At 43.1% G+C, this 23,589-nt stretch overlaps 1 protein-coding gene across 2 annotated transcripts in view; it reads right to left on the bottom strand.

The window, feature by feature from the left end:
• Positions 1-2,003: 2,003 nt before the first annotated feature.
• Positions 2,004-23,589, bottom strand: part of DAPP1 (dual adaptor of phosphotyrosine and 3-phosphoinositides 1) — a 52,625-nt gene continuing 31,039 nt past the window's right edge. The window contains exons 4-9 of one of the 2 annotated variants that reach the window (XM_049630927.1): positions 16,761-16,891; positions 10,849-10,896; positions 9,537-9,599; positions 8,104-8,189; positions 5,389-5,476; positions 2,004-3,858 (exon numbers count right to left, since the gene is read on the bottom strand). In XM_049630927.1, the coding sequence (XP_049486884.1) occupies positions 3,790-3,858; positions 5,389-5,476; positions 8,104-8,189; positions 9,537-9,599; positions 10,849-10,896; positions 16,761-16,891 (485 nt within the window). In that variant the 3' untranslated portion in view covers positions 2,004-3,789. The remainder of the gene's footprint in view (positions 3,859-5,388; positions 5,477-8,103; positions 8,190-9,536; positions 9,600-10,848; positions 10,897-16,760; positions 16,892-23,589) is intronic. The other variant, XM_049630928.1, reaches the window with a different exon arrangement.

Genomic DNA, 23,589 nt, shown 5'->3' with positions numbered 1-23,589 from the left:
CCCTATGGCGAGTGTCCATAATCCATCAATAAGACATTTGCACCACAACCTTCTCTTCCCTCGGGTGCATTCTTTCTCGAGAAGGCTCTTGGCTCCTTTTATCTGCCAGTTCACTAGACCAGAGCCACTAGAAATGTGGTCCACAAACTGGGCTGTTAATGCCTGTGAGCGGCACGTGACAAGTACAGAAGTAAGAGAGTAAGTGTTGAGAGTCAGTGTTTAAACAACAGCAATTAGGCAGAACCAACTTCATGTCTGTTGTTTTTGATAATAAGAACTTGAGGTTGTGCTATTTGTGGTTTGAGTTCGTGTCTCTAACGACTTATTTTTATCGAATTTTACAAAATCTCAGTCGGTGATAGATCAGAAATTTAAAAAAAGAAAAAGAAAGCCTGGTCCTTCACGGCACATGACTGAGGAAACTGCGGGGCATCATGCCCAGACGGCCTGAGTCCAAAGTGATTGAGTGTAGGCTCTAGCCTGGAATCTGCTATGAAGCATACTTGGCTCGGAGGAGTCTGGCAAAAATACGGGTTTGTTGCAACCAACCTGAAGTAGTGGAGGGGAAGGGAAGTAGGATCGATGTTAACGCCATACTGTTCTCTTGCCCTTTGCCTGAAATAGGGACACAGCCTGACTCTCTGACCTGTGCGTGGCGAATGGGAGGGGCAAAGATGGAAGCACCCACTCTGGCACATCATGTGGGTGGGAAGAGAAGGGCTGTGGCCCACTGAGTGTTCTGATTCCTAGTGGCTCTGTCATAGCGGACAGGTTGCCCTCAGAGGCATAAATAGCCATCCCTACCCTGGGGGTGACTCCGCTAGTCCAGAGGGAACAGTGTTGCTGTGGGGCAAGATTTTCCTAGGCGGCGTTCTGAGAATACCTGCTAATACTTTGGCTGTGTCTTAAGTGGCACTTCCTTTAGGATAAACACATACCTGGTAGTGGAAGGGACCTGATGCAGACACCCCACTGGCTGTTCTCCCAGACGGCCCCACTCCCATCTGCTGTTGGCATAAACCATCCTCCCTTATCTTGGATTTGGAGAAATAGCAGGCTCCTGGCAGGGGGCAAAATCGTGACCACTTTTCAGGGCTGCTGAGAGCAGGTAAAGCATCTAGTGGAGTACAAATGCATAGTATGTTATGTTATAGGTGAGCTTGACCTCTTCATGTCCAAACCCTCCAAAAAACGACTGTATCCCTGCTGAAGTATACTCTTCATCATGTAGCTTTGTGTGCCTCATGTGCAGAATTTGTGTTACTTAGTTCTATACGTGATCATGGATGTATGTGTGTGTGTGTGCGTGTGTGTGTGTGTGTGTGTGTACTTTTTAAGTTTTTAAATTTATTTTGAGAGAGAGAGAGAGTAGGTGAGCACGAGCAGAGGAGAAGCAGAAAGGGAGAGAGAGACAATCCCAGGCAGGCTTGGAGCTGTCAGCACAGAGGCTGATGTGGGGCTTGGATCCACAAACTGTGAGATCAAGACCTGAGCCAAAACCAACGGTCGGACACTTAACCAACTGAGCCACCCAAGTGCCCCATATTTTTATTTTTTAATTTTTAAAATTTTTAAAAAATGTTCCTTTTTATTTTTGAGAGAGAGAGAGAGAGAGACAGACAGACAAAGCATGAGTCAGGGAGGGGCAGAGAAAAAGGGAGACACAGAATCTGAAGCAGGCTCCTGGCTCTGAACTGTCAGCACAGAGCCCGACGGAGGGCTTGAACCCACAAACTGTGAGATCATGACCTGAGCCGAAGTCGGACACCCAACCGACTGAGCCACCCAGGCGCCCCCCCCCCTTTTTTTTTTTTTATTTTATTTATTTTCAGAGAGAGAGCACGAGCAGGGGAGGGGCAGAGAGAGAGAGAGACACAGAATCTGTAGCAGGCTCCAGGCTCTGAGCTGTCAGCACAGAGCCCGATGCAGGGCTCAAACCCATGAACTATGAGATCATGACTTAAGCTGAAATCCAGAGTCAGATGCTTGACCAACTGAGCCACTCAGGTGCCCCTGTATGTATTTATTATCTTTTCCATACTAACTAAGAACTCCTTCAAGACCGAGAGTATTTCTTCAACTCCAAATTCTTCATAGCACACAGTCTAACAGAAGTGGATTCTTCATTGCCATTTATGACATTAATCAGTTGTATTTCCTTTTAAATTACAGATAAAATATATTTTAATAGCAAAATATTACAGGCACAGCAAAATGCTCTTTTTAATAAACTTAACCAAAGAATATAAATAAACAGGACATATTTTACAAAAAGTAGGAACAATATTACCTACACAAAGAAAAACTTGGTTCTAAGAAAATAAAACATGAACCGCACATCTCAGTGAAGATTCATTTGCAACTGCTTACTTTGTGAACTTGACATAATACATTTTTAAGTTGCCATTTGCTTTATCTCATATGATACAAACATAACAAAATACATGAAAAACCTTGTTGAAATACACAAAAATGTAATGTAATCTCTGAGTCCTAGATGTTTTGAGTAACAGAAGCAACTTTTTCGTCAAGGTACGCATTTGGAACTGCAAAAGCAGTGTTACGACATCGCTTCGCACCATATACCATAATCTCTTGTATTTGGGGTCTCCCTCCACTTTTCTTTCCCTTTAAACTTCTATCTAAAAAAAAGAAAAAAAGCAGTATTCATAAAGATAAGAGAAGGGGTTAGAATCTATTTGAGCTCTCGATGCCAGTATCTCGTTACCCTATTTCAATCCTCTTTTTCTAGTTTGAAAATGCGGTGTAACACGTCATTGTTTGTGTCATGCGGACTTAGTGTTGCTCCTTCATGTGGCCACAGAAGTTGCTCTTGAATAAGGCGAGAGTGCTCAGCCATCTCAGTGCAAGGGAATTCTGACTTGCCCCAGGCCGACACCGGCAGCTCGCCCTGAGGAAGGGACTGTCCCAACACACTCGGCCTCACAAGTCTTTCAGTCTGTTCACAGAGATGTTGCATGAAGAGAACACAGCGCTTACAAATACTCTATTATTGTTCTAGTTATAATACTAATAACACGGATTGTTATTAAACTACAAGTTACCGGCTCTTTTATTACCTTTCCTCAAGTTAGGCTTTCCTACTCTTTAAAACATTTTCCCCCAAATGATTGCCTTCCTTTATCTTTCTCATCCTACCTAATAGCCGATAGGACATGTACTTCTCACAGGCTTATCATTAGAAGGGGAGGAAGGACCCACTAGATGCCTGAGCCTGTTACGAAGAGAAAAGAAATTTCCCATTTTGGTTTTGTTTGGTTTTCTGTATAAAGAAAGAACAAAAACAAAAAACAGAACCAGCGCTGCCCCCACCCTCAATCTTCGGTGTTTGCAATTTCTAGACACTTTCTGTAGAAGCAGTCAAAGCACATAGCTGTTCCCTTCCTGGTTGATAGCACAACCTGGATGTCGGAGGAGCTGACTGTGATGCAGAATGGGATGCCATGCTTGGGGCTTGGGGACCGCAGTGAGAGAACACAAAACCCCTTTGTCTTCTACATTTCCTAAAAGTGAGCACGCCTGGGTTGGTGGTTTCATCGGCTTCCATCAGAACGATGACAGCTTTGGTATTCTCACGGAGGTGACAACATCCTGAAGGGCAAGCAGTTACCCACAAGTCAGCAAATGTGGTGGGTTCCGAAAGGTCCAAATCTGCATGTGCTTTTGGTTTGTTTTGAAAGAAAAAGCCTTAGTCAGCTTTTGTCTGAAGCCTGCTGTGGATCACAACATCAGGGACCATTCCACCCTGCGCGCTTGGGCAGGGAAGGCCTATTTAAAGATGAACGACCGAGATCGGATTGTGCCTTCCCCTTGGTCGAGCTGCTTTCTTATTTGAGACTGTAATAGAGCATACACACATACATATTTACTGGTGAGCAATTTTATGATAACGAACTTAGCAAATATTAAATAAGACATGCTGGTTAGTAAGGACACATTGCATCTATAAGTTAATGAACACGTGACACCCCTATCCCCCACCGAATTTCAGTATGGCTTTCCGTACTTTTTGCAGGATAAATATTGAAAAGTAGTTGCTAAAACATGTACAAATTGGGAACTGGCCTAATACTTACGGTAATTCATAAAATGAAATACTATTCAATGAATCAAAATGAATACTTAGATCTAAATTTATAAATAGGGAAAAATGTTTATGACACATTGCCAGTGGAGTATGTATGTAAAGAGTGATTAAATTTTGATTTTTAAATATTTATTTGCACAGGGAGAAGTCTGAAAGTGTGTGAGTTTGATGTACTTTTACCTTAATTTTTCTATAATAATGATGTGTCACTTGCATAATTACAGAATACAAAGAATAAAAAATTGATTATCTGAGCAAATGTTTCATGTGGCAAAGTAGTTCTCCACTGAGTATCAAATACATTGGAACTATCTAAAAATGAATGGGGTGGGGGGGCGAGACTGGGTGACTCAATCAGTTAAGTGTCTGACTCTTGATTTTGGCTCAGGTCATGATTTCTCGGTTTGTGTGTTCGAACCCTGCATCAGGCTCTGTACTGACAGCACTCAGCCTGTTTGGGATTATCTCCTTCTCTCTGTCCCTCCCCTGCTTGTTCTCTATTTCTCTGTCTCTCAAAATAAATGAACATTTAAAAAATGTTTTTAAATAATAAAAAATAAAAATGAGTGGTATACTTATTTGGATTTCAAACTGAAAATACAACCAAAAGCAAAAGTCCCAGCATCTACAAAAGAATATTCAACAAGTTTCTTCATAAAAAAAAAAAAAAAAAAAAAAAAAAAAAAATTAAGAAAAGTTGTTGATGTTTGAAAACATCAAGGGTTTCAAGATGGTATTTATAGAAAATTTTAGAAAGCTGTAATGACACGTTCTTGACTAACAACTCACTAAGTTGCAAACACATATACAAAAAATGTGTGAGACTGGTGAATTTTTATAAGCACCTTATAAGAAAGCAGATAAAATAAACCACATTTCATGCTTGATCTTCACAAAGACTGGAAGCTAAGGGAAGTTCCCCTAGCAATCAATCTTCCTTCTCTATTTAAAAGGAATTTCTACTATAGAAATATGGCGGCTTTCCTCTGTCTGACCTTCCAGTCCCACATGTCCTCTAGGCAAAATTGGACCAGGCCACCCACTCAAAGGAAGACTAATCTTGAGGGCGAGAGGCTAAGGCTCCAGGGCTGAGACCCCAGTGTAGCCCTGTCCTTTCTCTTTTACCCCCATCTCCATGCCTTCTGTGACTCACAAGAAGTCTGCCAGTGGACATCCCATTCGTTCTTGGAGATAGTCTGACACTTTCAATAGAAATATGTTTGAAGTTGTCAACATGTTATTTCTGAGTACTAGACATCAAGAGGACTTGTATAACTCACCAGTTTCCAGCGTAATATCTTGATCCACTCGTCAGCTTCTACTCCTGTCTTTGCACAGAGATAAAATGTCCTGAATGGAAACACTAAGCTGAGAAGACGAAAGAAAAACATAAGATACTCCAGGTGGTTGGTTGAATGTATTCATTGAACAGTAATTAGAATATTCAACAGGAAAAAATAATCAACAAAGAGCAACTTGAAGAACTGATAAATTCAGAGTGATTCCTGCCAGCAAAGGGCAGAAATGTGGAGGAAGTTGTGGATTCATAGTATTATTACTGGTCAGTTTATATTTTCTTTTTTTTTTTTTTTAATTTTTTTTTTTAACGTTTATTTATTTTTGAGACAGAGAGAGACAGAGCATGAACGGGGGAGGGGCAGAGAGAGAGGGAGACACAGAATCAGAAGCAGGCTCCAGGCTCTGAGCCATCAGCCCAGAGCCCGACGTGGGGCTCGAACTCACGGACCGTGAGATCATGACCTGGGCCGAAGTCGGACACCTAACCGACTGAGCCACCCAGGCGCCCCCAGTTTATATTTTCTAATGAGAAGTCAAAACAGAAAAAAAAAAAAACATGTCCAGGACACCCCCATATCCTTTTGTAGGCTTATGTCTTAGACTGAATACAGCACTTGTGTGTTTATTCAGCTGATGTGTTAAATGACTCCGAACGTGTGCTATGATTCAAAGAATCAGCAAGACGGGTAAGAGTTTGCTGAAGAAACCCATTTGTGTTGGCCTGATTCAGTGAGAAATAAGCTGCTTTGTTGGATGTAGGTACTTTTAACTAATTAGGACAGGAAAAAAAAGACAATAAATCTCAACTATTCATTTTGCCCACTGTGTCATGAGTTCATCTCTGCTTAGAAGAAGACAAACTTTCCTACTGGCATGAAAACTTATTCTAGGAATATGGTAGCTCTTCATTGACTGTCTCTCTTTGGCTATCTAGTCAAATCTTTTGACTAAAAAGATCAGCCCTAACTTACATCTTGCCCATACTTCCTGTCCTTAGACTTGAGATGCGAAACACTAAGAATCCTTTTTTCCTCTCTCGTGAGAAAAATTTTTAAAAAGACTTCCGCTCTAAGTCAGAAGGGTTTCTATATCCTAAAGCCAAAGCAGCATATCTTGTTTGTTATCAGTGATTAATGTTGAATAGACAAGAACTAAGTCCCTGTGTATAGAAGGTAAACCTTGATGTGAGGCCCAGTTGGGTGGTGAGGGGATAGTGGTGGTACTATATAGAACTGGTTTCTGGAATTGTCATTGTTTGGTACTCTCTGTGAGAGACATTATTAATTGCCTATTAATGCAGATAATTTTTCCTTTCTTCTTGCTAACAGAACCCCAGGCAATAAATTATAATTAGTTGGAACCAATTATGATCATACTAGTTTTCTTGCTTTCCCTGCTGCTGCTGATGGCCATGGGACCCAGCCTTGGCCAATGAGATAGGAGGGGAAATCTGATAGATTTCCGAGAAAATGCCTGCTTTCCTGATAAAAAGGGACAAGTATGGGTGATCCCATCCCTACATCCTTCTTCATGACTGACATGAAAATGTGAGGCCTAAAGCTGGAGTAGTTATCTTGGACACTAAAGTAGCAAATGAATTGCTCAAGGTCAAGAGAAATGTAGAGACACTGGCTCCCATCTTGTCATGTTAGCTGCCTGCCTCCTGATATTTTGTTATATAACAAATAACGCCCCCCCCCCTTCCGCTGCTGGCTCATATGGTACCTTTAAGTGAATTTTTATTTTTTTTCTTAAAAAAAATTTTTTTTAATGTTTATTTATTTTTGACAGACACAGAGCATGAGTCGGGGAGGGGCAGAGAGAAAGGGAGACACAGAATCCGAAACAGGCTCTGGGCTCTGAGCTGTCAGCACAGAGCCTGATGTGGGGCTCGAACTCACAAGCCGTGAGATCATGACCTGAGCTGAAGTCGGTTGCTCAACCGACTGAGCCACCCAGGCACCCCCCTTTAAGTGAATTTTTAAAAGATATCCATTACTGGTAGATGTTACAGAATTAACGTTAATTTTCTTGGATGTGTAATGGTGACATTATTATTCTTAGGGAGTACATGCCCAGGTATATATAAAGTGCCATGATGTCTCCAACTTACTTTCAATTTGTTCAGGAACAAAAGTGAATGGATAGAGATATAGCAGGTAATGGCAAAATACTTATGATGCATCTAACTGAAAGGTATGTGGGTATGTTTGAAAAACATTAAAGTTGATGGAAAATAAAGCACTCCTTTTTCAAGACACGTCTCCTAGTCAGAGAATTGTCATGATGCACTGATTAGGTTAGAACGAAACACTTTTGTGTTATCTGCCAGAAATAGTCATAATAATACAAATCACCCATTGTTGCAGTCAACAAAGTTAAAATTTAAAATGAGTAAAAAACTCCAAAGGAATAAAGCTGAGATGTTGGTGGCATTCTGTTACGTATATACTTATGCAGTGTACAACGTAAACAGTTATGCTGCCGGACCTGCCTATTGGTTTAAGTCACTTTAAATGAGGTATTTATTATGTCACGCTCAGCTGTAGCATTCCTAACATACATACGCCGTGTGTTAGTTACATCCGTGCCCCTCAGATCAAGACATTTGTACATACAGGGTTTTTTTATTCCTCAGCTAAAGTAATTGTCTGCCAAGAAGACGTTTAAAATCATTTCCTTACAAGACAACTTACCAAAAGCAGTTTACTCTTTCCTGTGAATAATCAAATTGTACAGCTGAACATTCTGTTAAGTCTAGGATCCGAATTGGTTCTGGTGACTTCAAAAAAGAAAAAAAAAAGCAACTTATATGTCATCACAATAAAACACACAAATTTGTCCATCGTTTATTCCCCTAAAAATCTTCCATTATATGCCCTTGTCGATTTTACTTTCATTAAGGGGACTGATCATAGAGAACCTTCCTAAAGGGAAGTCATAACCCCTGGTTTGGGGATTTGCTATTCATGAAACTGGACGTTAGGAAGAGATTGTCTTTATCAATTTATTTTATTTATTTATTTAATTTTTTTTAAATGTTTATTTATTTTTGAGACAGAAAATGAGTGGGGTAGGGGCAGAGAGAGGGAGACACAGAATCCAAAGCAGGCTCCAGGGCTCTGAGGCTGTCAGCACAGAGCCCCACGGGGGGCTCGAACTCATCAACCGTGAGATCATGACCTGAGCCGAAGTCAGATGCTCAACCCACTGAGCCACCCAGGTGCTCCTTTATCGATTTAAATTTAGTGGAGATGGATTTTTAAAAATTATTTTATTTTATTAATTATTTATTTATTTTTAATTTACATCCAAGTTAGTTAGCATATGGTGCCACAATGATTTCAGGAGTAGATTCCTTAATGTCCCTTCCCCATTTAGCCTATCCCTCCTCCCACAACCCCTCCAGTAACCCTCTGTTTGTTCTCCATATTTAAGAGTCTCTTATGTTTTGTCCCCCTCCTTGTTTTTATATTAGTTTTGCTTCCCTTCCCTTGTGTTCATCTGTTTTGTCTCTTAAAGTCCTCATATGAGTGAAGTCATATATTTGTCTTATTGGAGGTGGATTTTAAACATAGAAGGGAGTCATATTTTTCTTTCATGTTTTTAAACTTCTACTTTCTCAGAAATTTGGTGTAGGGAAAGTGAGAAGAAATGAAATAATTTCAAACTGGCTTCATGAAATGGGCATGGGAAATGGACATATTTTACTAAAGGGAGAAACTGCTGCAGACAAAGCTAATACACCCCAGCAAGACAACAAACCCATTGCCCTAAACAAGGGAATGATGTGCCTTGGGAAGCTGGTTTAGCAGTTCAAAAGATCCGTTTCTGGGACACACATCTCATCCTTGCGGAAGAACTCTGCCTAAGGCACAAGGCTGGCTCTGTCAGTGGAGCATGCAGCTCTTGATCTCGGGGTTGTGAGTTTGAACCCCGAGGGTTCATGTTGGGGGTAAAGATTACTTAAAAAGAAAACAACTCTCATATCAGGAATCAAGAACACACATTTCCAATCACTTATTGGCGCTTCAGGTACTCATAAAGAAAATTTCAGGGATTTCAAAGGCAGATGTTCTTTGCATCTAGAGAGCTGATTTTTAAAGGGCAAATGTATTATGTTTCTCACCATCTGGTCTTTGAAGTATTTCAGCTCATTCCTGTGCAATGTGAACCATCTTGTTTTCCAGGTCTGAGAAAAAAATAATTAAAACATGCAGGTTTTGAATATAGGAATGCAATCTTTGAACTGGATCATTTCCTTTCATTTCAATAGTATCTAAAAGATTAGATCCAATAAAATATTGTTGTGGTAAGTCATTTCTGAAGAAAAGTTTCAAAATACCTACAAAAACTAAAGTGATCTCATGCTTTAAGTTCATAATGAAGATAGAGATATTGACATACTTAAACAAATAAGAAGAAATGGTCTATCATAAATATCCAAGGTTATTTATAACAAACTACTAAATGTCTGTCTTATTAACTCCATAATAAGAATATATACCATTTTGCGAGCACCTACTATGGGCTACATACTATCCTTGGAGGTTCATATATATTATAGCCAATCCTTATATGATGCCAATATTCTTGTTTAACAAATACACAAATTGAAGTTTATGAACCTCAAACCACATAATTTTCTAAGACTTGCCTAAGAATTCCATGGTATTGGTGGCAGGAACTGGTGTTTCCCACCTCCTCCTTCTTACGTACTGACAGAACCCTCATCTTGGGTGGCAATGTGTCCAGTTAAAAGAGGTAACAGAGAACTTAAAAACAGATATGCTGTGAATATAAATACTTCCTATCCTTAGAAAGCATCCAGTCTAGTAGGGACACAAATAAATAAATATTTAGCTTGAACTCAAGCAGGCCAGTACCCCTGAGAGAGGTTAAGTGCCCCGACTCTTAAAATAGGGAAGAGTAGACCTATTCCATGAAGGCCATCTTGGTACAATGACATAAATGGAGGGACAGTTGGATACCCCACACTAGTAAAGTTCTAAACTGTGTTTCCTTTGGGATTTTATAACATAGTTACGTTAATGCCAGTGATATTTTTGGCCTACTTTTGGGTAAACATTTTATACAATTTTCACTTCTTTGTTAAAAAAAATGAAAAAGAAGAATGTTCTAGAGTTAACTTGCTACTTTCATCCTTCATCCTCTATTGTTCCATTAAAAGGACCGTAAGTTTTGGGGAGTATTAACTGTAGGCTACTCTTACACATTTGACTTTGCCAAAGACAGTCAAGTGAGTTTCCAGAATTTTGACCAATATTAGTCATAAAGATCAACTCTTGAAACAGAAATATTTTAACTGGGTCAAAATGAGTGGGCAAGCATGTTTTAAAAGAATGTCAACGTGGGAATTGAGTCTACCGACATGCTCTCTTTCTCTGTGGCTGGCTCCAGGCAGAAACCCATTTCCTTACCTTGACCAGGCCCCCCTGTTTGGTGAGATAACCCTCTTTGGTGCCCAGCTGAAAAAGAGAGAAGCACCAAGTAAAGCTCAGATCTATCACAACGTGATTTTTGTCTATTTCTGCCCTATTTTAAAAAGGAACACAAGTTTGCCATTGATCTTTGATTAATCACCTTCTTGAACATCCTCCCTGTGTGGGGAGAAACTGTTTGCAGACTGGATCTTCTGGGGGAGTCCTATAGCAACAGACAACAAGTGAGAGACTCTCTTCTAACTTGAGTTAGCAATTTGCAAATAATAAGCCACATCACATCACTTGTAAAAGTCGGGGTTGGTAAAGTGTGTCATGTGAAACCCATTGCTTTGATTGTTGCACGGGTATTACGCACCCAGGCACACACCCGTGGGTTGATGTTGGGTCAATACATTTGGGAAACGCTGGACTAAGTAGAGACATTTCTTTACTTCCACGAGTCTGTATGATGCTAATATGCCTTGTGAATTTTGAGAGGGAACAGTAGAGGTAGCATTTCCATATTTATTTTATCACGTGATCCACTGCTATCCTAGCATCCCTTTTTCACAGACCATCTCTCGAGGCCTCTGTTCAGTGGAAAAAAATTTCAGGAATGCAGATTTATTGACACTTGAAGTGACAATGAATCATTTCTTCACTCATGTAGCATTAATTCAAGGGTAACTATCACACACATAGCTAGCACCTATAAAATGTAAGGAATGGTGAGGAACAGTGCAAATAGAAATATGCCTAAAACAAGGACCCTAAGGTGAAGACTCTGTAACTTCATAAATTTCTGAAGAAACCAAATTCCTTATAGGATATTTTGTTCTATTATGATGTCACAATGTATCTTATATTAGTAAGATAACAGAATAAAGAGAGAAAAATGTTGCAGAAGCAAAGGGAACAGAAATTTTAGAAGGAAGGAGTCATTAAAAAAAGGATGAATCCCATAACAGGGAAGCTAAGAAAGCTGACATTTTATTATTATACTTTTTAAGTTTATTTATTTATTTTGAGAGAGAGAGAGCGAGCAGGGGAGGGGCAGAGAGAGAGTGAAAGAGAGAATCCCAAGAAGGCTCCACACTGGCAGATGTGGGGCTCGAACCCATGAATTGTGAGATCATGACCTGAGCTGAAATCAAGATTCCGATGCTTAACTGACTGAGCCACCCAGACACCCCAGGAAGCTAACATTTTATTGTATTATAGTGTATTGTATTAAATTTTTTTTTAATGTGTCCTTAGTTTTGAGAGAGAGACAGAGACAGAGACAGAGTGTGAGTGGGGTAGGGGCAGAGAGCGAGGGAGACACAGAATCGGAAGCAGGCTCCAGGCTCTGAGCTGTCAGCACAGAGCCTGACGTGGGGCTTGAACCCACGACCCATGAGATCATGACCTGAGCTGAAGTCGGACGCTTAACCAACTGTGCCACCCAAGAGCCCCAGAGAGCTAACATTTTAGATAGGACCTATTCTATGTCAGGCTCTTGAAATATATTATCTCACTTAATCTCCATCAGCAGAACCAATTGGTATTTCACATTTCCCAGAGCCAAAACAGAACTGCTTCTTCCCATCTGCCAAACCCGCCCCTCCTGCCAACTTGGCCGTATGAGTAAAGTGCAGGAGGCCTACTCTGTGACTCCTTTACATACCACATTCAACCTGTTGTAAGTCTCGTCTCTTCTACCTTCAAAACACACCCTGAGGTTCACCAGTTCTTATCCCCACTCTCAGTTTCCACTGCCACCGTCTCTCCCTGGACTGCTCCAACAGCCCCCCTAACTGGGCACCTCGCCCCAACTTTGCAACACATTCCACTTTGCACTTAGTGGTGAGAATGAGCATCTTAAAATTTTAAAACTTAAATTACGTTGCTCAAAACCCGTATCATTTCTCCTCGACACTTAGAACAAAAATAAAGTATTTATTTTATCTACAAGGCCTTTCCTATTGTTAATACAGCTGACATTTTGGACGTGATAATTCTCCCCTATGTGTGGTGGCACATTTAGCCTCCATGGCCCCTGCCTCTGCTGGGAAACAAGTCTTCAGGGGTTCTCATGTTTCTGTATGTCTTATGAGCAAGGCACCAGCCCTTTGTCCCAGAGCTATTTTTAAGGCATGCTTGTAGAACAAACAACCTTAGTGCAAGTCGGGGAGGGGCAGAGAGAGGAAGGAGGAGGAAGGAGAGAACCCCAAGCAGGCTCTGCAGTGTCGGCCCAGAGCCCAATGAGGCTCGAACTCACCAACTGCGAGATCAGGACCTGAGCCGAAGTCGGGCGTGTAACTGAACCACCCAGGGGCTCCTGAGCAAATGACTTTGGAAGATAGAAATAGTGTTTCCCTCCAGAGGAAAGGCAGACACACAGAAGTCTGGCATGAGGCTGTGGAGCTTTGTTAGTCTGCAAGCAGGGTGAAGTCTAAGGCTCTTCTCAGTTCTTGACTCCCACTGATGCCAGGAGGGCCCCAAAGCACCGCGAATTTCCAAACACTCAGCTGGGCAGCAGGCCCCTTAAGAACCCCACTGCTGTAGGCGATCAACCCCTCCTTCCCTCAATAATCTCATCTTCCACCACTTGCCCTCTCGCTCACTTCATGCCAATCATTCTGATCTTGCCAGTCTGCAAAGCACCTCCGTTTAGTCTCTCTAAACGGGCTTTTGTACTGTTCTCTCTGCCTGTGACACCGGAAAACGTTGGTAATTTTCTGCTATTGATGCACAGTAAGCTTCATGGATTTGTCATTCCGCAGTGTGGGTGAAGCCACACTCCACCAATCAGTCACCACTGTTTTAAAAACCCCATTGTACAGAACGTTCTGTGTATAGTCATACTGAGATGCTTGGGCAGGGGAATCCATCCCATGCTCGGAGTGAGCAAAGAAGGTAAGCAACGAGGCTTTCAGAATTTGGTTCAAAGAGGTCTATTTCTACCTAAGGGAGCTACATCCCATGCTCGCGCCAGCTCTACAGATCAGGTCCTGCAATTTACTGTTGATAAAGAACACACGTAGTAGAGTATGGTGCAGCTGACCCTGAGCAGGGATCTCGGTGAGGGGTGGGGGGAGGGCGGGTGTAGCAGCAGGGATCTCGGTGGGGGGGGGGTGTAGCTGAGGAGAATGTGAAGTTACATGGACTGGACAAATGAAAGAGATGTGAGGTGATTGGTAAGGCGGTAAGAATGCATAAAGACGAAGTCAGGGAGGGGTGGGTTGGCTGGAAAACGATTAGGAGTTGAGTCTTTTTCTGTTTTTTTTTAATGTTTATTCATTTTTGAAAGATAGAGACAGAGCACAAGCAGGGGAGGGGCGGAGAGAAAGGGGGACAGAGAATCTGAAGCAGGCTCCAGGCTCTGAGCTGTCAGCACCAGAGCCCGACGCGGGGCTCGAACTCGTGAACCGTGAGATCATGACCTGAGCCAAAGTCAGATGCTCAACCGGCTGAGCCACCCAGGCACCCCAAGAGTGAGTCTTCATTTGGTCTTTGGTCTGTTCGGACTTGGGACTATTCATTGTCTTGCTTTCCTAAATGTTGCTGGTTCTGAGGTTTGATACTTCCTCTTCCAAGTCTAACAAAGCTAAAATACCCCCTTCACCCAATTCCCACAATGCTTACTTTCAAGGAGACGTAGCAGAGTAGCAAAAAATGTAACGTGCGCCTGGGAACCAGGCTAGGCTACAGAGCTCCAATGACAAGCTCGGATTCTCGTCCTGAGAAGTGTCAGACCGCGGGGACGGCAGACACATGCACAAGTGGTTATTAGCCTCCAGCGTGATGATAGCAGGATCAAAGTGAACAGTGGGTGCTCAGAGCACAAAAGGGAGCATTTTCACCAAAGCTAGGAGGTGCCCAGGAAGGCTTCCTGAGAGGCACCAATCTCTGATGAGCCTTGAAGGGTGAGGGCACAGCAGTGGTGTTCACAGTGTACCTGAGGCAGGGAGAGGAGAAGGAGCAGAGCCAGAGGGATGCACATGACCGTGAGTGTGAGAGGAGCAGAGGTGAGGCCAGAAGGATGAACAGGGCCAGGTGGGAGGGGAAGACAGCGGCCACCACCCAAGGTTAAGGAGGGAGGTCAAGTGACCGATCTGCTTTTTAAGAAAGATCTCTTTGGTGGCAGGGTAGGAAAAGTTCTGCAGAGACAAAGAGGCCACACGTTTGTCATCTGTAGCCTAATACCTTCAAGGGATGATTTTTTCCAAGTGTCATAGTTGCTGTCTAGGGTTGGTTCTCCGTATTTCATTTTTTGTCTTCTTTATTATCCACACAAATCCTGATGTCTTATACCGGGAGTATTTGGCAAGCAAGGCAGAGAGGGAGAGTGTGAGAGCCCTGAGCACAGGGCAGGGAAGCAGTTCTGGGAGGATTCCTTGCAGGCTCCCAGCTCATAGAGCAAACAGAAATGGACTTGAGGAACAGTGAGTGCTGCTGTTGCACTGAAATTGAACAAAGGCCCACATTGCAAAGGAGCACGAATGTCGGGGCGCCCGGTGGCTCAGTTGGTTAAGCGCCCGATTTTGGCTCAGGTCATGATCTCATGGTTTGTGAGTTGGAGCCCCGCGTCAGGCTCTGTGCTGACAGCTCAGAGCCTGGAGCCTGCTTCCGATTCTGTGTCTCCCTCTCGCTCTCTGCCCCTCCCCCACTCACATTCTGTCTCTCCCTCAAAAATAAATAAACATTAAAAGAAATTAAAAAAAGAAGTGCAAATATTTTCTGTCTGTCCGTCTGTCCATACCCTTCATTCAGGAGGGAAAAAAAGAATAGGAAAAAAATAACATCCTGAGGTTTTATAGTCAAAGTGGGGAATATTTTTCCTCTGCAGACCACTGAGATGTAAAAAAAATTTTTTCTTCCTTTTTTTAATGTTTTTATTTACTTATTTGTTTGTTTTTTGAGAGAGAGAGAGAGAGAGAGAGAGAGAGTGAGAGAGAGGAGGTGCAGAGACAGAGGGGGACAGAGGATCTGAAGCAGGCTCTGTGCTGACTGCAGACAGCCTAGTGCGAGGCTTGAACTCATGCACCACAGATCATGACCTGAGCTGAAGTCTGACACTTAACTAAGACACCCAGGTGCCCCCGCCCCCCAAATTTTCTTAATATAAGAAACTTGTGGCAGAATAACAGTTTAGCCAACTATGTGAACATCTACATCTCTCGCCCATTCTACCAAGAACTTGTTTAGCTAAGTAAAGGGAAGAATTTAAGTGCCATTTTCTTCTTTAATTTTTATTTAAAAAAAATATTTTTATTTTTAATTTTATTTTAGAGAGAGAAGGAGAGAGACAACAAGGGGAGAGGGGCAGAGAGAGAGCGAGACACAGAATCTAAAGCAAGCTCTAGGCTCTGAGCTGTCAACACTGAGCCCTATAGGGGACCCAAACCCACAAACTGTAAGATCATGACTTGAGCTGAAGTTGGACACTTAACTGACTGAGCCACCCAGGCACCCCTAAGTGTCATTTTCAAGGTACTTAGAATACTATCACTATGGCAATGTATTTTTTGATGATTTGCCAGATGGACCAGATGAACTGAGTCATGGGCTTCAAACCTTATGTTTCTTTCCAGGTTTTATATCACAAGTTAGAATTTTTATGTGAACAAACATCCTTTTAAAACTATCTAACTCAGTGCACCTGGGTGGCTCAGTCAGTTAAGCCTTCGACTTAGGCTCAGGTCATGATCTCACCGTACATGAGTTTGAGCCCCACATTGGGCTCTGTGCTTACAGTGTGGAGCCTGCTTGGGATTCTCTCTCCCTCTCTCTCTGCCCCTCCCCGGCTTATACTCTCTCTCTCGCAAAAATAAACATTTAAAAAATATAGAAAACCTTTGAACTCTTACTGCATATTACCACGTTTAGACAGTGAAAGCGCTGTGGTCAGATGGAGGGCCACTTACAGAGGGTGCAGTGGGCACGAGGTCACTTTCCGTTCTTCCCGTCTGCATTGCTGTGTGAACCCGGACAGATTCATAAATGGATGGTTCCTCCACTTTCCTTGGATAGGGATGTTTCAGAACAATCAGAGTGCCTGGATGAAGATAAAAGAACCTCATCAAAGAGGAGCCCCAGAAAGAAGGTCCAAATGCTAAATGACCAGATAACATGTCTAGATTTCAGTCTCTTGTTTTTCACCTATTCACTCATTCATTTCTCGATGTTTATCAAGTACCAACTATATGCCAGGCACTTAAGCTGGACGCTGAAGATATAAAGCATGATGCGATGGTTTCTGTCCTCGTAGTGTTCAGATAGAACTAGCATGGGATGTCACTTAACGGGTAGTCATGTTCATGAACAGCGTGACGAGGCCAGCGTCAGAGGTGTGGGCAAAGCATACCGGTGGTGCCCAGGGCCCCCGAAGACCCCTCCTTTGGAACACTTTGGAAAAGCTTTCGTAGAGGAGACAACATGGATCCGGACCTGCAGCTACAACTGGAAGTTTTCCAGGTAGGCTTTATAAAAACCACGAGAGTAAAACCCAACAAATGCACGGAGGCATGGGAGGATTCAGTCCATAGACCTTATTCCTCACTCGTTTCAGAACAAGCCTTCTAACAAATCAGTGGATCTCAAAAAACTGGACTCGTTGCATTTTCCCTACTGTCTCCTGCCACCCAGTTAACAAAATAAACTATGTGAAGCTTTCGCTTTCCTCCAGTGAACATGACCTGAACTGGCTTATGTGTGATTGCCTTCACTTCCATCTGGAGGAGGGGATTGGGCAGCACAAGGGCTCCAAAAGGGGCTAGTCTTTGGGGCCTTGGGCATGGCACATTGAAGCTGAGAGCCCACCTGACACCATGTTTCTGACCTTCCCCCCTCTACACCCTCCCCTGCCCCAGTCAACCAGCGAGCAGGAACTAGATACTTTACAAAATGAGTAAGTTAGGGTTTTCTTTCCCCCTTTGCTATGGCTTCTTACTTTTTATTTCACTGGGTCTTATAAAGGCAGGACGGAGATTGTACCCGACATGGGCAGAGATGTAAAGAATACAGTAATTCATTCAACAAATATTTCTTGAGCTCTACTATGGGCAAGACACTTGTCCAGGCAGTGGGAATACAGCAGCAAACAAAGAAGATAGAGCACTTGATCCTCTGCTAGGGGAGGAGAAGAAAAAAGGAAAAGAAGTATGTCAGGTGAGTGAAGTGTTATGGAAACCCTAATAGAGCAAGGTACAGGCGTAGTGGGGGATGAGGGTGACATCGGGAGAAGGTGATATTTTAAAGGGTGGTCAGAAAGGCCTCTTTGAAAAGGTACTTCAACAGATTATAGAAAGTATGGACCTTGAATTAGAGTGAGAGAGAGAGAGAGAGAGATGAGGAAAGAGAAGAAAGACCACCTCTGCAGTTAAAAAGCACTTGATAACAATAACAGACCTACCAACAAAGCCCAACCATTCCACGGGGCTTGAGCATGCCCAACGAACTGACTGCAAACACACAACCGTGGCCTCTGATACTATGCCCACGTGGCGCCCTGCTATCACTTGAAAAGGAACACTGAGAGAAGCCAGGAGAGGGTCCTTGACCTTGGCCCCAGAAAAGAATGAGACTCTGGCCTCCTCCTTCTTGAGCATCCAGTTCACACCCATAGCGTTGGGATCACAGCGAAAACTGGCCTTCACAGGTATCTGAGGCCCCGGTCCCACTCTTGCACATCGTCAGTGCTCTCCTGTCAACATGACCCTTTCATGAGAACAGATCCAGTCATATCAGGACAAGAGGCCGGTTACGGTTTGACAGTCATAAGGAAAGCAGAGATGCGTGAATCAAGAGCAGCCGTTGTGCAGGCTCAGGGGCCGTGTGACACAATCACAACGTGCCAGATGCTTGCAGAATGTGCGGTTGGCTCCATGGTGACCCCCCCCAGAGAACCACCCCCAGTGATGCGCCAGGCAGTCACCGTGGCATCATGGAAAGAGCCACCCCTGCCACTCAGTGCCTGTTGACCCTTGGACGATCATTCTAGCTTCTGTTTCCTCCCCGGACACATGGGAAGAATTACCCTGTCTTCACAAGGCTCTTTGAAGCACCAAATAAAGAACTGTTTGTGAAAAGGATAGTGAAAAAGAAAATGTTAGATATTATTATGCTTTGATATAGAGTAGTTGTAAACTCTTGAGTGAAAATCTAATGATTGCATCTTTGGGAGCATGAATTTTTAAATGTTGAGTTTACAAAGACCCATGTGTGACATTCTGCTGAGAGTAAAAATGGCAGAGTCTAGTAGCCACTGACGGCAGCTCCAAGATGTATTGGTGCCTCCTAAACCCTTCCGTCTGATCGTGGAGGAGAGGGGACTGGACCCCAGTGTTCAAAGCAGCTCTCAAGTTAGAAAAAACGTGAAATCTTATGCTTTCTCCCCTTTCCATGCATTTTTCTAAGCTTATTTATTTATTTTGAGAAAGAGCGGGATAGAGGCAGAGGGAGAGAGGGAGAATCCCAAGGCTCTACACCGTCAGCACTGAGCCCAAACCGTGAGATCATGACCTGAGCCGAAATCAGAGTCGGATACTTAACCACCTGAGCCACCGAGGTGCCCCTACTTTTCCATGTTTAATATGAAAATAATGTTTTATAAGGATTCAAACTACGTCTATAACCCAACTTAAAAAAAATTTAATGTTTATTTTTGAGAGAGAGAGAAACAGAGAGCGAGAGAGAGAGAAGGAGACACAGAATCCGAAGTAGGCTCCAGGCTCTGAGTTGTCACCACAGAGCCCATCAGGGGGCTCAAACCCACAAACCACGAGATCATGACCTGAAGTCAGACGCTTAACCAATTGAGCCACCTACGTCCCCCAATATGAAAATAATTTTTTAAATGATGCTTTAGAAAGATGTATCTAGCCAATTTTTTTCTGGCACGTACCCAAGTATACTACCTGTAGTGGTTTCCTATTGCTTCTGTAACAAATCACCACGTAGTTATTTAACACAACTCAAATTTCTTACCTTACAGTGTTAGAGGTCAGAAGTCTGAAATGCGTCTCATAATCTTAAATCAAGGTATTGGCAGGACTGCTTTCCTTCCGGAAACGCTCTGGGGGAGAATCCATTCCCTGTTTTTTCTAGCTTCTAGAAACTGCCTGCATTCCTTGCCTGGTGGCCACACTCCTCCATCTTCAAAGCCAGTGACAGTGCATTAAGGCCTGCTCACGCTGCCATGTCTCTGGGTCTCCCTCTTGTGCCTCCGTCTTTCACTTATAAGGATCCTTATGATTACAATGGACACACCATTGTAATCGCACACCTCCCCATCCAGTCAGCTGACTTGTACTCTTAATTCCATCTGCAATCTTAATTCCCTCATGCCACATAACATAACATATTCACAGGTCCAGGGAGAGACATGGGCATCTTTGGGTGGGCCATTAGCTTGCCTACCATAGTACAGTGCCCAGGAGATAAGCATAGCCTTGGGGGCCAGTTGTGCTATAGTGTAAGATCTGTGTGCAAGGAATGTTGCCTGAGTCACAATGCTATAACCACTTGGTATTATGAAGCCATTGCCTTTTCAACAGGTGCATTTCCCCACCCTGTGAGTCTCTTTAGAGCAGTGCCAAATTTACCTTTGCAATCCCACTTCCTGGTAGAGATGCTGACATAATGAAAGCTTGATGAGTGAGTAGATAAATGGATGCCACAGTAATTCAGGGTTAAGTCAGAGAAGAGCCTGGGAGGAACCAGCCTCCCAGGTCTATGATTACCCCGGCTTCGGGCAAGGCCAGCTTCGGCCACAAGGCCAAGTACAGCTGTCCAAATCTCCACTAGGGGGAACCAAATTCTATTTCGAAAACCTCTTCTAAAGTTTCACCAACAAAAGCTAAACTGAGGGAAATGATATTGAGTCAACAGGAGAGTACAATTGACTATACATTGACTTTAACTAGTAAGACCATGAAGGAGGCTGGATTGAATGGTGGAATGAAGAAAATGGCAAAGCACTTATAAAATGACAACTTCCACTGATAAACATCCAGCCCCCTGAAAGGTCTTAGCTGACCAGTCTGCCCAAGAGAAAATAATAATATATAGAGCTTCCTGGCACGGCTGCTGGGCTAAGAGTGATTTCCCCTTCCGTAGATCCCCACAGACCCTGGGCCTCCCCCACAAACACCTCACTCAGGCTGCACTCACGGGACTTACTTCCGGGGATCTGCTTAGTGATTTCTCTGGAGAGAAGGCCCACTAGCTTCAGTTTCTGAACTACATGAAGGAGACTGTTCTTTCCTGCCTTTGGCATAAAACCTGATCTCAGAAACACTCGGTGGAGGCCCACTTTTGAGGTGATCAGAGCAGGACCAAGGCAGTCATGTCAGTTTGCTGAAAGCTTCAGCGGTGCCGTGATCATGGGGCTGATTCGTTATTGTCTCTTGGTGTTCAGTCTGCTTTTAAATTCTGGGAGAGAATACCAATCCTTACCACCACCACCCCCAAGGAAAATCCATTTATTTCCCTGTATTCCCCTCCCTCCATTTTTTTTTTTTTTTTTAAATTCAGCTAGCCAAGGTTGGCTGCAATCAAAAGAAACTTGAATATGTAGCCACCACAGACTGATTGTATTTCCACCTAAGGTCCAAGGTAGTGCCTTGGCCCCATAAGAGAGAAACTTGGGTTTAGTGATATTCAGGGCAAATTAATTCCAGGATTTGGTTGGAAGATTCAGATAAAAAGCAACAGGAGGCAGGGGCTGGTGGAGGGAGGAGAGAGGAAGCTGTACAGCCCAGCTCTTGGAAACCTGGCTGCAAGTTTCACTTCAGTTTCTGAACTACATGAAGGAGATTGTTGTTTCCTGCCTTTGATATGAAACCTGGTTTCAGAAACACTCAGTGGAGGTACATTTTTGAGGTGATCAGAGCAGGGCCAAGGCAAGCATTTCAGTTTGCATTGGCTGAACTGTAACTTACAGGACACCCACTCTGTTTGTGATACAGTGAGACTGCATTGGAGGACTCCTTATCTTGTATCCCACAGCGCTTCAGAAACACAGAACAGTTTTCAAGCCTCAGGCATTGCTTCGATATCTGAAGTGGAGGGTAGCACAAGAGCACATCTAGCTCTGAACAGGGAAACTTTTATTTAGAATATTTCTTTTAGGCACTAAAGCTTGTGCTTGCCCATCAGGTTTCCAACTAGATTGTAAGATGTTGGAGGATGAGGTTGATACCTGATTCATCACCGCATCATCAGTAGCTAGTAGTCCTCAGCTCGTGGCTGGCGCCCAATACATATTTGTTGAATTAAATTCAAATAAGACTACATCCGCTCATGCTTCGTTGTTGCCCTCAGGTTCAGAAAACAAGCTAGGCAACTGGTGTGTGCAGGGCGGATTTCTCTGTCATCTCTTGCCGGTGGGAAGCGGCTTTCTAGAGGGAGTGACAGGAATATTCAAGCTCTTTCTCCTTTCTTCTTTGCAACCTACCCTGCAAATGAACTTTAACCCATCATTAAGATGATGCGAGTCAAACTACGTTCGCTTACATACACAGGGGCTTTAATAGCCCCTTTCCAGTCTCACAGGGAGAACTACACAGAGGGAGGAGAAGTAGATCAGCTGGCCAGGTCAGAAGACCCTGTTAAAATGTCCAAGTCAAGTCAGGTCGCTCGCTCTTTGCGGAGCCGTCACTTTATCTGATCCTTTATCTGAATCCTCTGCGGAGCTGGCTTAAAATTTGAAGATGACATAAACACTTGATAAATACAAATGTAATTAATTGCCCCCAACTAACTCTTCATGGTATACCAAAGAATATGCAGCTCTTGCAGACAATATGATGGGATTACCATAACGGTGCTTTGTTAAAAAACAATAATAGTGATTATTTATGCCAAGCTAAAAATGATTTTTATAGCCTTTCATACCCAATCTCATTCAATCCTCAAGAGCAAGTCAGGAACTATTAAGGTATAAACTGTTAGGTCACCAGCTCTGATTTGTAAGATGATGAAACTGAATCTCAGGGAGGTTACATCATTTTCCCAAGGACATACAGCTGGTGAATGAATGGCAGAGGCTGGAGTTGAACTAGGAGTTCACGTGTTTACTCATTATGGAGTAATGGAAACTCTCTACGGCCTGTGAAATGTACTTTATTGTCGGCGCAAGGGTGTACATGGAAATCAAAATTCGAACAAGCAGATCCTTGAGGAGGTAGCCTGAGGAAAAGAGATGAGAGTTTTTGCCTCAACGTTTCTAATCAGGCCTTGGTTTCTCCATTTGTAAAGGAAAAATTAAACGGTCTGTGGGATCCCTTCCCATTCTAATATCCTGTAAATCTAGTTACACACACAAGCCTAATGCAGGGGCAAGAGATACTAGGACACTTAGTAACCAAGGGTGTGTCCTATTTCTTGCCAAGCACACTGCCCGTTTAAAGTACTTTACTTCTTTTTTTTTTTTTTTTTAATTTTTGAGACAGAGAGAGACAGAGCATGAACGGGGGAGGGGCAGAGAGAGGGAGACACAGAATCCGAAACAGGCTCCAGGCCCTGAGCTGTCAGCACAGAGCCCGACTCGGGGCTCGAACTCACGGACCGCGAGATCATGACCTGAGCCAAAATCGGGCGCTTAACCGACTGAGCCACCCAGGCGCCCCTAAAGTACTTTACTTCTGACATCATTGCGTCTTTGTGTCTCATTTTCCTTTTCTTCCACATTCTCATTTAACTTTTACGTTTTATTTACTTTTTTATAATGTCACTTTTTTTTTGATGTTGATT

Source organism: Panthera uncia, chromosome B1, assembly GCF_023721935.1.
Source record: "Panthera uncia isolate 11264 chromosome B1, Puncia_PCG_1.0, whole genome shotgun sequence".
Taxonomy (NCBI): Eukaryota; Metazoa; Chordata; class Mammalia; order Carnivora; family Felidae; genus Panthera; species Panthera uncia.
Note: the sequence above shows the minus strand (reverse complement) of the source record. Positions and strands in the feature narration are given on the sequence as shown.